The sequence below is a fragment of the Hyaena hyaena genome, unplaced genomic scaffold, assembly GCF_003009895.1.
Source record: "Hyaena hyaena isolate Hyena2069 unplaced genomic scaffold, ASM300989v1 scaffold_793, whole genome shotgun sequence".
Classification (NCBI taxonomy): domain Eukaryota; kingdom Metazoa; phylum Chordata; class Mammalia; order Carnivora; family Hyaenidae; genus Hyaena; species Hyaena hyaena.
The window spans coordinates 623,804-641,099 of record NW_024081426.1 but is presented as its reverse complement, the minus strand read 5'-3'; the positions used below and the strand labels follow the sequence as shown (position 1 = coordinate 641,099).

Here is a 17,296-nt window from a genome sequence, read left to right as displayed (position 1 = left end):
TCCATGGCCACACCCTGTAGCAGATCTACTAACTCAGACGTCTCTGGGGGGGTGAGCCTGGTGGTGGTGTGGTTGAGGACTCCCAAGGTGATTCTGATGCCCAGTGAGTCTTAACACCCTTAATACGGGTTCTCCAAGTGTGATTCCCAGACCAGCAGCATCAGCTTCTCCTGAAAACTTGGGAGAAATGCACATTCTCCAGCTCATCCCAGACCTCCTGAATCAGAAGCTCTGAGCTGGGGCTCAGCCATTCGAATGTTAGCAAGCCCTCCAGGGGACTCTGATGCACGCCGTGGCTAAGAACAGCTGTTGTACTAGCTGCATGCTGCTCAGTAGTCACTGAACGGGATTGGAGAAGTAGTCACCCTGATTTATCTGCCCTCCGTTTGCTCGGCCGTTTAGTACCTCCCGGAATACACGCGGCTGATAAAGCTGTGGTTTTAGAACCTTTAGAAGCTCTCTGTCTTCCTCCTGTTGCTTCCCCATAGGAGCCAATTAACCCATTGATTTATCTGGTTCCTTCATTAGACTGGGTCTTTAAGGAGGGGGGCTATATCTTACTTGACTCCGCTTCCCCAATGACAAGTGTGGTGTTTGACACACAGTAAGGCCTCTGTAGCTCTTTGCTGAATGAATGCACGAATGAAGACCATACATGCTAATTGTCCTTCTAACTGATGTCTTAGGTCACCAGTATCTTCCGGTACTTCTCAATTTTAGGTGATTACCAGCAAGGCCACTGCTTGATGGCAGTGTATTTTAAAAGCATCTCACCATTAAGCTTGAGAACTCTGAAGTTCTTCCCTCGCCTCTCCTTGCCCCGTTCCGTCTTCCCAAATAGTCTGCTCTTGGACATCATTTTTCAGTATCCTCCATTGTCTCTTTCCTGGCTCTTTATGTGTCCCAACCAAGCCTAGACCTCACATGAAGCCATTTATGAAAGTACATTCACAATCACCCCCCAAATCCCTACCCTTTTTTCCCCCTCCTTGTGGACCAGAGTCCTCTTCCCTGTCCTCAGTCATCCAGCTCTATCCTGGCTCTGATGCTCAGCCCATAACTTCCTATCTCATTTAGCAAAGTCAGAGCTCTGCGGGTCAGGGTCCTTGCCTTCCTTGTGTCTGCGTGCAGTGTCTCCTCATCTTTGCCCTTTCGGAAAGGGGGTGTGTCCTCAGTGCCATAGCCGAACTCTCTGCCTCAATTTGTCCTTCTGACTTGGCTCACTTTCCATAGAGTCTTGCCCCCCAGCCGACTCTTTTACATCCACTATTAACACCTGGCTACCTTCTATCCCTTAGTCAAATGTCAGGTGGTCCCTTGACCCTATGTTCTTTCCATATCATTTTTCTCATTTCCTTTTCTGCCCAAATTCCTTAAGGGGAGTATTTACATATTTCATCTCTGCTCTTATTGTCAGTTGATGATGCTATTATAATTATTACTTTGAAACTTTAAACTCAATCTGGCAGTCACTCTCTCCCTCCCTCCCTCGCTCCCTCCCTCTCTTACACACACAGACACCACACACGTAGAACTTGCTCTTTATAATGTCATACACTTTTGCTGATTTGTAATCACCTAAATCATTCATTCATTCTTTCCCCTGGAACACATTCTTGCCATATGTTAGGCTCTGCCACTGGCTGTGGACACCGTGGGGACTCCTGCCCTATAGGGGTGTGTACTCTGGTGGGGAAGGCCCTAGGACAAACAAGAAAACAAACATGTCCCAGAAGACTTACAGGCCGTGAGAAGTAGAGCAAGGGAAATAGAAGGTTCGTCAAGAATGGTTAAGGGGAGGGAGAGGCAGGGACACTTGAAATCTGGGTCCTTGGAGGCTGAGAGATGAGAAGCTACTTGCCAGAGCAGGAGGGAGGGCAGGCACCCCAGGATTTGCTCACCCTAGAGATCCCAGCCCATTCCAGGAATCTCAGACACCTGACTGTAGAGTAGTAAACAGGGAGGTGCATGAACCCATAAATTTGGCAAGCCAGAACTCAGTGGGGGCCAGGTCATGCAGGAATGCCTTGAGGGCCAGGACAGGAATTTAACAGAGGGGAGTGGCATGATCCAATTTGTATGTAAAATTCCTCTTAGCCCAGGGCTTAACCTTCTCCTTCTTAGATAGGCTGTCCTTGACCACACACACTCAAGACTGAGTTCCTTCCTTTGGAGCTTTCTCCTCAACTGTGATTATATATTCATGAGTATAAACTCCACAGCAGAACCTCACCATCTTTGCTTTTGTTCACATCTGTATCCCCAGAACACAGAGCTTGGCCCGTGCCTTCTGCTGAATACATATTTGCTGAATAAATAGATGGACGAATGAAGGAATGATCTTACCTCATTCGTCTTCCCTATGGTTTTTTGGCCATTTAAACTCTCTGAGCCTTGGTGATCTTATCTCTGAAATAGGGATGAATGGGACTAGGAAGTGATTGATCATTGGTGGATGTTACCGCTCTTCTCTTCCCGCAGTCTCTATTTTCACTCCCACTCTCCATCTCTGCACTCCCTCTCTGGGCAAGATTAGCCCTGCTTGTCTTGCTGCCCGCTGCACATCTTGCCCAAGTTCATGGTTGAAGCTCAGCCTTTTCAATCTTGCCTTCTCAACATCTGCTTGAGAATGTGGACACAGAAGTGGATTCGCCCTTGTAGTCAGTGTCACTTAGTGCCTCCCCACCCACCACCCTATTCTCTGGCAGCAGCAGGGTAGAGGTAGGGAATCCACTGGGGTCCTAGCAAGAGCTGTGGCATCGGAGAATGCCATGCCTGAGCCCTGGCTCCACCACGTGTTAGCTGTGAGAGTTTGGCTGACATTATTGAACCCTCCTAAGCCTTGCTCTCCCTATCTGTGAAATGGGATTAATAGGAATGCCTATGCATTTGTATGAGAATTACATGAAGTAGTAAGTAAACATCAAACACTTGGTTCATTGACTCCTAATAAATGCACAATAAATAATGGCTTTTATTTGCTCTGCGTAAAAATTGACAAACCAAACGCCAAGGATTGTTTACCTGTCATTCTTATCAGACCACAATTTGGGACAGGGACCCAGCCTTTGATCTGTGTGTCCCAGCGCACTCCATTATGTCTGGCTCCTCAGAGGTGTGTAATAACTGCTCAAGGAATGTCTCACTACATTAATGAAGTCCTTGATGGCAGGGAATGTGTATTAATCATTTCTGTGTCCCTTGACGATGTTTAGCAAACTGTTTTTTTTTTTACATGGCACTTGGTTAATTAATATTTTTCAAGTAAATAAATAAATGAATACGTGATGGAGGAATTGAATTCATAATGAAACAAATTAGTAGAACTGAAACAAATTAAGAGATAGGAAAGGACTTTGGGGAAGGGGTAAAACTCTACATTAAATACAAGTTGTTGATGGAGATTGTTGTGATTCTTCTCTGGTTCATTCACATTGTCAGTTACTCTTGATGTACAATCGGAGGCATATAAGAAGCTACCTCTTCTCCTAGGCATCCTGCGCCTCTTATGCTCTCTTTTGTGTTAATGCTGATGGCTCCCCTACCTTCTCACGGGAATTGAATGTTTGTGTCTTTGGAGGAGGAGGGAACCCCAGGTTTGCACCCTCCTCTTTTACAGGGAGGTCAGCAGTGAATAGGTGCTGGACTGCTTCTCCCACACAGAGACGGATTTGCACGGATCCATTGCCATGCTCAGGTCCAATTCATCTGTGAACAAAGATGGGTGTCCAGGGACATGTGGCATAGGCTGTGCCCATGGACGGTAGCAAGCAAGACTAACAAGCTTTCAGGAGGATTGAACTTGAGACCCTGGCTGCATTAGCCCAGGGTAAAAATCAACCAAGCCTTCAGATTCAGAGTCCAGAGAGAAATGGAGGAAGAGAGCTTCCATTTAGAAAGTGACAACTGTATTTCAGTCATTGTACTGAAACTGTATTTATTCATTCATTTAATCTGCTTATAGCCCTGTAAGTAACGGGCAGCTATTATTATCACCATTGCACAGAAAAAGAAAGAGAGGTTTGGAAAGGTTAAATATCTGGTCGGTTTCACAGGGCTGGCAGGGACCTCAGATCTAGGCCTTGGACTCGCATGGAGGTCTGTCTGACTCCCCACTCACAGAAGCTGGGCCTTGCTGTGATTTGGGTGAGTGACGGAAGACCCAGTGGTGATTTACTTTACAAGGGACGCTGCTCTCCGTGGCTCTGTTCTGCATGTCTGCTCTCAGTGTCCAGAGCAGCTGCCGGGAGGTAAAGAGAGGAGGAAGAGAGCCACTGTGAGCCTTGCTGGCATCTGACTCTCCTTCCCCCAGAGGAATTGTTGCAGCTGGCTGTGGCCAAGTGTGGGAGTTTGTGAACATGTGTGCGTGTGGAGCATGGACTCATGTATGTGTGTATTATGGACGGGAGGAGGGGGCATCTGTCCCTGTGAGTGCATTTACGAAGGTTTGAAAATCTCAGTGTTGTGTAATACTCTTTTAATGGAAATGTTGATTTGCTGAAGTCAAAATGACTTGACAACTAAAAAAAAAGAAAAAACCCAAATGGACATCTCATATTTGTAATGATATTTGGGATATCTTAATTCGTTAGGAAAAGGGACAAGGACAAGAAAGAATTCAATATGCTTCATCTCCCATTATTATTCAGAAATGTAAAAGTAGGTTCCAGTGAATTCTGGGGCTAGGTTGCAGTTTCTGTTTTTATGGCAGTCGTATAGAATGTCAGCCTGGTTTGTAAAGGTTGGCTGGGGTGTGAGGTCAGCGATTCTCAACCTGTTGTGTGCTTTCCCACCACCCACCTAACTTTTTAACAATATTGATGCTCGGCTTCAGCCTAGATATGTGAAATGAGAGCAACTAAAGTTTGAAACTATTAAGCCCATATGTGAGATGACCCTGATGTACCCCAGAGTTTGAGAGCCATGCTACAAAGTGTCATTGATAAAAGATGCAGGAATAAAGGAGATTCAGTAGCTGGGTCAATGAGAGAACATTTAAGAGGGGTGCCTGGGTGGCTCAGTCTGTTAAGCGTCCGACTTCGGATCAGGTCATGATCTTGCGGTTCATGGATTCGAGCCCTGCATTGGGCTCTGTGCTGACAGCCCACAGCCTGGAACCTGCTTCAGATTCTGTGTCTCCCTCTCTCTCTGCCCCTCCCATGCTCTCTCTCTTTCTCACACACACACTCTCTCTGTCTCTCTCTCAAAAATACATTTTTAAAAAGAGGAAGACAGATAAACAAGTGACTTTAATACCACTTGGTGTATGCCAGAATTGTCCCCACAAAAGCACAGGAAGGAAGGCAGGTAACTTCTGTGTACTATAGAGAACATCTGCACCACCTGCCTCTGAACCTGGAGGCCACTGGTGGGCAAGCCAGGCCAGTACCCAGGCAGCACCCCTGCATGCAGGTGCAGTGCTGTCTTTGTGCATTCTCCCCCACGTCTCTGTGCCTCCGATGGTAAGGAGGGGGAGCGAGGTATAGGAGAAAGTGCAGGCGATGCCCTCCACAATACCACCCACCTGTGCCCCTTACTAGCTATGTGTCCTCGGACAACTTATGTAACCCTGCTGGATGCTTTGTTTTTACCTTTACAACGTGGGGACAGTAACCGTAGGGCTCTTCGGGGGGTTGTGCCTGCCTGACATGTGACAAATGCTTAATAAATGGCAGTTACTGTTACAGGCTTTTTTCTGACCCATTCAAGATTTCTTCCTTTTACCTTATATAAGCCTTGATCCCAGAGCTGCAAGCCTCTGCGCCAGCTTTCTCTATCCATCGGAGGGCAGATGAACTCTGCATCTGTCTTCTCTGATGGTCCCTGCGTTACGGAAGCAGCCATTTATCTCTCCCTCCATAAGGCGGGTGTTCAGGGACAAGGTACTGATGTCTCCCACCTGACTTGGGGTCCATGCTTGTGTCCCCCTGAAACTCTTTGTGTTGACAAAAAGGTTAAGTGCAGATTCTTGAGTTGTGTATGTGTCTGTGTTTATGCAGGTGCATCAGTCAGTATTCTATAGAGAAACAGAACCGAGAGGCTGCAGACACAAATATAGAAAAAGATTTATTATAAGGAACTGGCTTGTGTGATTATGGAGGCTGACAAGTGCCCAGATCTGTAGTCAGCAAGCCGGAGACCCAGGAGAGCCGATGCTATAGCTTTGGTCCAAATCTGAAGGTCTGAGACCCAGGATAATTGATGATGTAGTTCTGGTTTGAAGGCTTAAAACCTAAGAAAAGCAATGTTTCAGCTTGAGCCAAAAGGCAGGAAAAGACTAATGTCTCAGTTCAAAGTTGATCAGGCAAGAGGGGTTCTCTAACTCAAAGGAAGTTTAGCTTTTTTCTTCTGTTCAGACCTTCAACTGATCAGACGAGGCCCACCTACGCTAGGGATGGCAACTTGCTTTACTCTGTCTACTGATTGTCATGTTGATGTCACCTGAAACACCTTCCCGGAAGCATCCAGAATAAGGACTGACCAAACATCTGGGCACCTTGTAGTCCAAACAAGGTGACAGAAAATTAACCATCATACAGTGCCTTTGTCTTCTTTTTTTTTTTTTTTTTTTTCAAGGTTGTATCCTTGAATTCCAAAGCTGGGGGGAAACGTCTCAACATTTTTGTCCATTATTGTCATTTTCACAATCATTTTATATATTTCTAAAATTATTCCAAGAAAAACCCTTTTCAGCATTTAGAACCAGCATTCTTAATAATGTGTGAACAATAAAATGTAGCATCTATTCAGAACTTTCTGTATATCTAAGGTTATTATAAGTAATTGGCATATATTTTAGATCATTTACTCCTGTGCAGTTGGCGAGGTGTGTACCGTTAATACAGATAAGAAAACTAAGCCACAGAGAGGCAGGAATTGTGCCAGTTTCCACGTTTTACCCGAGATAATTTCTGTAAAGCACACACACATGCACCTATTATACACAAAGTCTAGAATAAAACTGCAGAACCTGATTAAACTGAATACTCAAAGATTATCAGTGATCTGAAGTTCATTTCTATATACTTTGTCTTGCGGAATATGCCATATACCTAATGATTTTAATTTTTCACGTAAAGAAATTGAGACTCGAGGGCACACGTATTGACTTGAAGTCATAGTAGCAGAAGGGAGACTGGATTTGTTACTTCTACCTGGGGCTCCTTCCCTTCTATGCCACTGTCTGTAAGATGTCAGAGGGTTAGTTGGGATAGTAAGATTCGGGATGGAACACAAGTTCATGCCTAATTACTGGAAGAAGGGTCAAGAAATAGGCAAGAGGCAGGTAGGTGGATGTGGTGGTACAAGCTTTTAATCTGATTGCCTGTTTTCTGAGTTATGTAGGAAGCAGATCGTTAGCCAAGGGTTCGGATGGGGGAGGAGGTGTTGGAGGTTTTGAGGAGAAAGAGGAAGGTTTGAAATATGATCTAGAGAGTGGGAGACTGAACAGACAAGGAAAATGTAGTGTGATGTAGGCTGTATTCAGAGCCCACTTGAGGTCAGTGGTGTGGGATTTAAAATGAGACCACTCAGCGTGGTTGCCAACTGCATTCATTTGCACAGACAGAACTGGAGCCACAGGGTCGTTGAGCTGAACCAGAGTTAGAGTGTCTTAGTCAAGTATGATGAAGCGGTGGAGGGGCGAGAGAGTGGGGGTTATGTGTGATTCCAGCGACGGGCCACAGAATTTAATCTAAGTAAAGAGGGGGAGAATACGTGAGGTTGGTGAGTGTCAATAAAGTGGTGGTTGGATGGATGGATTTTAAATCTCAGGAGCATAGAAAACTCTGGCATTAGGAGGAATGATCTGGGAAGGTAGGAGGTGATGATCAAATATTGGGACTCCTGAAATTATGACCAAGGAAGGGTTGCAGACATTGGTAGTCTAGGCTTTACCATGGGAGTGGAGGTGGAGGACAGGGTCATTTAAGAAGAGTCAAGGTGCTGAGTGGTTTAAGAATTGGAAACATCATCTTAGTGGCTACTGAAATTACCAAAAATCATCGCGAAGTGTCAGAGAGGACAGGGAGCCAGACTCTGAAATGTGGTGGGAGAAAGTTGGGGGCGCGAGGGTATTGGGCATGACTGAAGCAAGGAGATGGAATGGTCTGATGGTGGGAATTCATGACCTTGACCAAGGGCAAAGGGTTAGTCAGTGGTAGAGCCAGGTTTTAAACCTACTCTGCCTGGCGCCAGAGACACACTTCTGGCTGCTTTGCTGCTTACTGACAAATATGGTATTCTGCTGCATAAAAACTTCTAAATAACAGACAATAAATAATGAATAAAGTCACATCAATATTTAATTTGTTTTTACATGAGATTTACATGCTTAAAGGTAACAGTTTGTAAAATATACCACGGTCATCACGGTTTATTTTTAAAATGTAATGTTAGAAAAAATTAAGTAAAAGGCAATGTTAGAAATGCATTTTCTATTCATCACATAGTAATGTTGGTTGTACTGACAGTGGCTACTATTCTTTGAGTCTGTTCTGTGTGGCAGGCACTGCCACATACATACTCATTTATATACAACTCCAGGTACTGTTTTATCCACACTTTATAGATGAAGATACTCAGGCGGAGAGAAATTAAGTGCCTCACCTGAGGCTGTGTGACGCAGTAGATGGCGTCCTCCAGGACTCAGACCCAGGTCTGGCCTCACTTCTCATGTCATCTGGCTCTTTACTGAGTGCCTGTTCTGTGATGGCACTAAGCTAGACAGTGAAGGGTGAGCAGAAGTGATGGCAGGACCCCTTATATCTGATGAAGGCAAAGAGTAACCAAGTATATAAGAAATTAACTCAGTTTATAGGTTTTATAAAGGAAAGGGCAGGGTGCTTTATATAATAAGGGATGTGACCTAGTCTTGGACCACCAGGGAAGGTCTATTTTGGGAAGTAATTATTTTTTAATTAATTCATTTATTTGGGGGATTGCAGAGAGAGGGAGAGAGAGAGAGTCAGAATCCTAAGCAGGCTCCGCACTGTCAGTGCAGAGCCCTACTCGGGGCTCGGTCCCATGAACACCTGAGATTGTGACCTGATCTGAAATCAAGAGTGGGACACTCAACTGACTGAGCCACCCAGGTGCCCTTGAGAAGTAATTTTTAAGCCAGACTTAAAAGAATAGTATAACTTAACGCACATAAAAGAGAGGGGGAGAAATTCCAGGTAAAGAAAGAAACCTGCAAGGGCCCCCAGGCCCTAAAGCATCCTATGGAAACATCGAGCATCAATATCCTTATTGTTTAAATTCTGACAAAGCCATGGGTTTAGCAAATAATCAAGGCATCAGTCATTCCAGGACTTCCTTCTTTCAGAACTGGTCCTGATTGTGATGCCAGGGGCACATAATAATCCCCCCTTCTTATCATTAGGGTAAATTGAGGCCTGGAATGTTTTGCTGGAAAAGTCCCTTTTACCATTTTTCTCTTCACCTTTTCTCCTGTATATCTTGCAAACTACCTTCTTCCAGAAGCATTTTTCAATGAACCTCTTTTCTTTCTTTGTTTCTCCATTCCCTGCTTGCAAATGCATTTACCTAGCCAAGGAAAGGAACATTTGCTCCAAAGCTGTCACATTACATATGGATATGATCTTCTGAACCAGAACCCTATAGCCTAGCACTAGTTGGGCTGGAACTTCACAAACTATGCTTTCATCCTAAACTTAGCTGAATGTGGGCCAGAGGCAAGCTTAAGAGCATGTCCTTTTATTTAACTATGGACAAATTATTTTCATTTGTAAAATACTCTATATAGTGACAGGTGGAGGAATATATAAGTTCAAAGGAAGTTCCATAGTATGCGTTACTTATCAGTGCCTACAGCTGAAGCATCCTTTCTCTGCACACTGAACTGTGTACACACACCCCACACACACATACATGCATACATACATGTATGTATTGTCTCTGCTTTCTCTATCCCCTCTGCCTATTTTCTTCCTCCTTCCCTCCCTCCCTCCTACTATCTATCTATCTATCTATCTATCTATCTATCTATCTATCTGTCTCTATTCCCCCTCTCCCTCCCAGCCAATGAGTTTTGAGCTCTCTACAAGGAAACCCATCACCAGACATGCCGACCAAAAGCTTTCAAGCTCCATTTCTATGTGCCACATTCAGGTGGAAAGCTGCACGTGATCAAAAAGCAGAATTTGAAATACTCTTTTCTGCAACAGAATTGGTCTCCTGCACCGGGAAGGGCTCATCCAGTGAGGCTGACCATACAGAGTGTTCACTGATTGCTTAGGTCTAGATTATGTCCCAGAAGAAATGCCCAAACACCCAGTCAAGTCAAGTCAAGGCCATAGCCACCCCAACACCAGGGCCAAAGGGAAAACCCCATGATGTGTCTTGGGGAAGATGAGGAAGGGCCGAAGAGAGAAGGTGAAAGTTTGGGAGTTGCCCTGGCTTAGGAAAGATTCTGCATAAACTGTGGGTATTGTGTGAGGAAAAGGCAAATGAGATTGCTAATTGTTCTAGCATATCTGGTTGCAGGTGTGTTTTGCCGGCTGCCATTTCCATTACCACCGAGCGTGTCTTCCTGCTGGAGACGATGGGGCCCGGCTGCTTCTCATGCTGGCCTGTGACTCGTCCCTGAATCTGGGCCCCCTGTGGCTGTCTTCAGGGTCTTGATTTGTCAGAAAGAAGACATTAACAAACAAAGAAACGCCTTCCTGACTTCTGATTCTGCTAATTTCCCCAGACTAACAGGAGGTGGCCATTCCATCCAGGGCAGGACAGAGAATACTGGAGGCCACACCTCTGAGGTGGAGTCAAGAGAGTAAAGCTTCCTTCCAGCTGCAGGCTTCGACCTTCTGCCCCCCATCCGTCCTGATGCTGTCTGCGGGCGACTCCCGAGCCTTGTGCTCTCTCCACAAAACTCCTATTGGCTCAGTCTGCTCAGCAACACACTGAGGGAGGAAGCACTTTTGCCCTTCAAGCAGGTGGAAGCTAAGGTGGAAATGTGTTTGACATTCACCTCCCAGCTCCAGCGCTGAAAACCCAAACGAGGGTTGCCTCTGCTTAGATGCCAGAGATTGATCTGCTTTGCTTTGCTCCTGTGACTCAGGACCTGTCAGGCAATTCCTCCAAGGATTATGGGGGGAACATCTCCATGGCCTGAGCCAGTAAAGACATGAGTGGCAGCTGCTGGGACCAAGTCTCTGCCATGTGCATTCGCCTATTGAGAGAATAAAGCCTGAGGAGTGAAAAACAAAGCGTAGAGAGGAGAGGGACAATTTGAGGGCCTTGGGGCCCTGTTCCCAGGCACCCCCAAGGCAACTTCCATTTAAACCTGGATATGAGACTCAATGATGGGCCTCTTTTTGGTGAAGCCAGTTCCGTTTTCTTACTTGGACTTCTACCAGATCGACCTGATACAGAGGCCTTCCCTGTCTCAGCTGGTCGCAGATATCTCAGCCCCAAAGTGGTTTGGGGGCTTTCAGGTCCAGCTTTTCACCATGCTGCCCCCCCTCCCATATTTAACGTCAACACAGTATAATCCCTGTCCTGTGAAGTGACCACTGGTTGGGAGATGGGGGGGGGAGGGGGCGGAGCTTTGGTGTTCCCATATTCATCATTATCTCCTCTCCAGCAGCACACATACATGTACAATCTGAATTCGAGCCTAGTATTGCCACTGCGTTTGCACCTTAGGGCAAGACACTTGTCCCTAGACAGATATTTGGGAACCTTCTTATTAGAGTATTTGCATTTGATTCGGGTAACTGCTAAATTTAACGTATTTAGCAGTGTTTGTGGGACACTCACTAAATGCCAGAACCCTGTTCTGAACACTTTAGCTATGTGACATAGTTCTTCCTCGTAACAACCTTGCCAAGTAGATATGATCGTTACCATCCGCCTTCCTTTACAGGTGAGGGAATGGGGACACAGAATGATTAAGGGACTTGCTCAAAATCACACAGTGATCCGTGGCTAAGCTAGAATTTGAAGTAGGCAGGCTGGCTTCCAGAACCCACATCCTAATCACTGCACCCTGCTGCCCCTTGTTGTGATCTGGGCAGGTTCTACCCCGCACATCTGCGCCCTTGGATTCTGAGTTGTCTTTCTCAATCTCCAAGGCCCCTCGAGAGCAGGAAGGCTCTTTGATCTGACCTACCTAGCAACATGCTGATGTGTGTTTAATCAGCGGGCTCACTGATTTATTACCTATGGCCTGAATACAGGTTTATTTATGTTATTCTACGCAGTTAATTGTTCACATTGTAATCAATGCCAGTCCTAAAATTTGGCTCCTCAAAATATATTTTCAAACAACCTAGGAACCATGCCAAAAATTAACTCTAATTACACATTGTACCAACTTCAAGCACTAGAGAGGACTCGAAGGCAAAATGTGTGTGATTTAAAATTATTAAACTGATAGTAAGTAAAATGTGATTTTGCTCAACAGAGAAAGTTACGTTTCTCTCTCTCTCTCTCTCTCTTTGTATTGCCCTTTCTAGGTGTCAAGGATCACATGGGGCTTTTCCCCCTCGTGATTTCTAGACTTTTTCTTGAATTAACACATAATTTCTAGCAGCTCAGAAGCCACCACTCACTGTTCAGCAAAAAAGAATCATATTCAAACCCCTCTCCGGGGGTTCACCTCCAATGAACAGAACAAACATGAAAGACACATGGGGAGAAGCTGTTGATTTGATGCAGGGGTTATTCATAATACAATGTGGAGTACTTTTTGGAGCCAATTCTAGTTGCTTCAGGGTATTTCTAAATTGAATTCCAAGAATAAAGTGTTTATAAATAGTAAGCATAAAAAAGAATGCGTTCATCCCAGCCACTTCTGTATGTAGCCCCGATGGCTCCCTCTGCAGATACTGACCCCTTTGGCTAGTTAATTGCCTAACCAGTGAGTTAGGTGGGTGGTGCTCAACCCCCCATCAGGCCCAACACCCTGTTTTATAACAAATATTTTTAACCCCTTTCCATGAAATAGAACAAATATATTTAACCCCTTACATGAAATTCACAAGTAATAAAATCTATATACGCAAGACTTCAAAAATAAATATAATGTCTTAACAATGTTTAAAAGAGAAATAAAAGAAAGTCATTTATAACCATATAGTAACTTTTAATGTGTAAATGCTGTGGTAGGGTTGCGATAGGAGAATTAATAATGTCAACAGACACTTGCACCTAATGTAGATTCACCATAATGTAATAAGTAAAGTAGTATATGATACACAATACATGTAAGAGCAGTATCACCTGATCTGGGTGTGCTGTATTGGTGATTCAAAGGTCATGAGCGGCATTGCAGACAATGATATGATTTTCCAAACGTATGGACAGATCTTGGTAAAATTTCTAAGTTATAATGTGTAGTCTTCCCTCAATTTTCTTTTTTTTATATATATATTTTTATTTATTTCTAGTAGAGAGAGAGAGACAGCGTGAGAAGGGGAGGGTCAGAGAGAGAGGAAGATAGACTCTGAAGTAGGCTCCAGGCTCTGAGCTGGCAGTCAGCACAGAGCCCGACTCGGGGCTTGAACTCACGAACCGCGAGACCATGACCCAAGCAAAAGTCGGACCCTTAACCGACTAAGCCACCCAGGCGCCCCTCAGTTTTCATGGTAGTTATGCACCCAGAAAATTTGTCATAGATTAAAAACAGTACAAGCTGCTTTGTGCTTATATGTCAATGGAGTTAGCATCTTGGCTCAGGTCACGATAGGCAAGTTTTAACCTATGTAAATGTGTAGTGAGACATTCTGTAGCTCTTAGGACATACGGAAACGCTTTGTTGCACAGAGCTATCTTGAGCGCTGTCCGATTCTCGCCATTCTAGCCCAGTTCTCTAAATGCCAGCAATGTCCTCCAATCATTGTGTTATTGAAGAGCAACCATAAATGTCCCCAAGTGCACTCTGTTGGGTGATGGCATTCACACTGACAACCACAGGGTTAGTTCCAGCATTAGATTTAGCCCCAAATCATAATTATGTCATTTTATGCTGCTGACTTTTTCTAGTTTTTGAAGACCAAAGGCATGGCTACAGCAAAATCCTCAATCATTGGGTTGAGGGCTCAGTTCATACAGTGTGTACAATATCTAGTGCCCGACACAGTCCCAGGCTTTCCTAAGTCTAGCTCACAGGAGCAAATAATTTTGGGGTTAGACATGTGGGTTAGTCAAAAGATATATGTACTATTTGAATAACATAGTTTTGTTACTTTCAATTATAAGTGACAGAACCTAGAGGTTCAGAAGGGAGACTTGTATTAAGAATCATTGAAAAAGTACCACTTCAATTGTTTCTGTTTGGAGGAATGGCGTTAAAATGTTTGAAAACCTCTGGACCCTGTCAAAGACCCAGAATCTTCATGTAATTTTGAGGAGGGAAAGGGAACATGTTGAGGACCCTGGATGAGCTGTGGCTTTGGCCTAAGAGGTTTGCTTAATCTTCACAGCGGTCTGAAGTCAGCTGTAACTGACTCTATTTTTACCAAAGAGGAAATTAGACTCAACAAGGTAAATGACTTGCCCGCAGCAAGCCAATAGCAGAACAGGGTTTGAACCCAGAACCGTCTGATTCCAGAGGCTTCGTCTTTCCCAAGAAATCATGCTGACTGTCTTTTTTTTAAGTGAGTCAGAGCTAAGTATCAGTTAAGTCTACGTCGGAAGGACCGTGAATCACTGCCATGTGAGGTCCATCTTAATATGATTTTAGTGCCTCTGGAGTTGTGGTTGTCATGTCTGTTCCATTCCACTTTCCTGGTGGTTCAGTGACTTTTATGTTGCTCATGTTCTGGGTCCAGCTCCAGCATTCAGGGTCTTGCGAGAGCCCCCCTCAGTGGGATTCTTGAGGGCAGGGACGAGGTCCCCTGTGTCACTGGGTCTCCGGCACCCGGCATGGTGCCTGGCATGAAGTCGATGTTCAGAGAGTGTTTGTGGAGTTGACTTTAATTGAATGATGTTTCTCCTTTTAGGCCTTGGCCTTACACAATATTTCAGCGGGGCTTTGACCTGGTTTTGGGAGAACAGCCTTCTGATAAAATATTCAGGTAAGTGGCTGTCTAGGGACTTGCTTTATGTATGTCTGCAAGCCCCATGTCCCACTTCCCACTGACCTTTCTTTCCTCTAGATAAAGTAGAAAATGGGAAACACATTTAGCTGTTCTGCCCTCCTCGTTACAAAAGCGCTGGCCCCAGTACTCACGCCTGGTGCCAGGGTGGAGAACTCTTGAGGGCAGACAATGCTATTTGGGTCCTGGCTTCCTTGCTTACCTCATCTGTGAACCCCAGTAATTTACTTAACTTCTTGGAGCCTCCAGTTTCTGCATTTGTTAAATGGGGCTACATTGTTATTTGCCTGGTTCTATTGTGGTGAGGAATGTGTGAGATAACGCAGGGAAAGCCCCTGGCGCAGTAACTGGCACAGAGCAGGCAATTAATGTCAGTTTCTGCCTCTCCCTTTTGCATCTAATTTGCACCTTTTTCATCAAGTCTTGTTCAAAATCTGTCCCGCCCCTGCCTCCTCCTTTTCTCAGCTCTACTTCATTACTATGTTTCTTTTATCTACCACCCTCCTAATCAAATTGGATATTTCTAGTCCCTCCCAAATTTCTACCTACATACCTGGGAATAGCACATGCCAGAAAAGTCAACCAGCAGAGGAAGAATTTGGGTGCCACCATGAGCTGTTGGACGTTCGTGAAGTTTAATTCACACCAGGCTGTAGCTGGAACACGAGTTTATTTCCAAACTAAGATCTTCTCATGCCTTTATTTTGTCAACGTGTCCTTCATTTAATGTGTATTTGCTGACTCCTGGCAAAGTACCTGAGATAGTCTGTGGCCTGGTAGTATGGGCGTGAATACATGTCCCTCCGTGTGCACGCCCTCTGACAGAGGAAGTAAATAGTCATGCCGGAAGGTCTGATGTCAGAAGATGCATTAAGCTGATGCAGGGCACTGTGGGAGAAATGGCGGGCAGTGTGGGGCAAATGGAAAGCATGTTTCCTTTCCACTGCACCCCTACAGAGTGCTGAGTCTTCATATTCTCCGCCCCCTTTCTGGGCCCTTCCCCAGACCCTCCCTGTCAGCCTGGCCTGGCCTAGGTGTTAATTTTGCTCCTGCATTTGCCCCCTAGAGCCGACTCCTCTGCCCCAGGTCCTCTGGCTCCTTCTCCTTGCTGGCTCCAGACTGCCTGGGTTTGGCCCCTGCAGTGTGAAGACATGCTTAAGAGCAAGAGTGTAGATTTACACAACTACTTCCTCACGGGCCTTCCCTTGCCTTTTTCCCTCCTGAGTGTCTCTCAGGGGAGGCCGAGTCACATTCATGGCTGCTTTTGAGGACTCATGCTATGCGAGATGTCAGCTATACTCCTTAGACTATGACTTGGGCATTTAAACTTTCCAATAAGGATTTATCATGTGGCTGATGCTTTTCTTCTTCTTTTTCTACCACCGGTCTGCTAAGACCTTCGAAGGGTGATAAAGATAAGGGTAGATGGAGAGCCTGGTGGAGTTCGGCTGATTAATGTGGATAAGTTTCCTCTCCCCTAAAAGTCAGAAACCAACACTTTGAAAAACAGGGGCCTTAATAAAATTGCTGTTAAAGCAGAGCCTGTACCAAACCTGCGCTTCCATCCCCACAGGTGCCATTTATTTTTTTCAGGCATGTTAGCTGCCGGCCACATGTGATAGCCATGTGCCATCAAGGGGTCAGCTGAATGGCTTGACCCTTGCAGTTATTTCAGGAGCCAGTGGGGTAATCAGTCCTGTTGTCCCCTCACATGACAAGAACCCGCCTTTCTCCGATAAAAGTAATGGGTCAGGATTTACCTATTTTAGGTATCAAGAACTTTAATCCAAACCACTCTGGGATCAGAGTAAAGCAACTGCCAGTGGCTACTCTGGAAAATTTCATGACCCAGCCAGTGACTGTAATCTCTTAAATAAGCGAAGGACCTTTTTCTTGCCATTCTGTTCACCTATGATTTAGTATCCTGATGAATTCCAAGCTACTGCACATTTCTGACATTTGAATCTCTCCACATTTGAATGCCAGTGGACAAGGCTGTTTTATAAGTTGCTCTTCTCCTATGGAAACTTCCATTTTTTTTTTTAAGTTTATTTATTTTGAGAGAGAGAGAGCAGGAGGGGCACAGAGAGAGGGAAAGAGAGAGAATTCCAAGCAGGCTCTGCACTGGCAGTGCAGAGCTCAATGTGGGGCTCAAACTCATGAACCATGAGATCATGACCTGAGCCAAAACCAGGAGTCAGACACTTAACCGACTGAGCCACCCAGTCTCCCCA

The 17,296-nt window shown here is 45.0% G+C and overlaps 1 protein-coding gene across 1 annotated transcript in view; it reads left to right on the top strand.

The window, feature by feature from the left end:
* Positions 1-17,296, top strand: part of ASTN1 (astrotactin 1) — a 189,172-nt gene that overhangs the window by 72,711 nt on the left and 99,165 nt on the right. Inside the window, 1 exon segment of the mRNA XM_039219144.1 lies at positions 14,967-15,041. Within this exon segment, the coding sequence (XP_039075075.1) occupies positions 14,967-15,041 (75 nt within the window).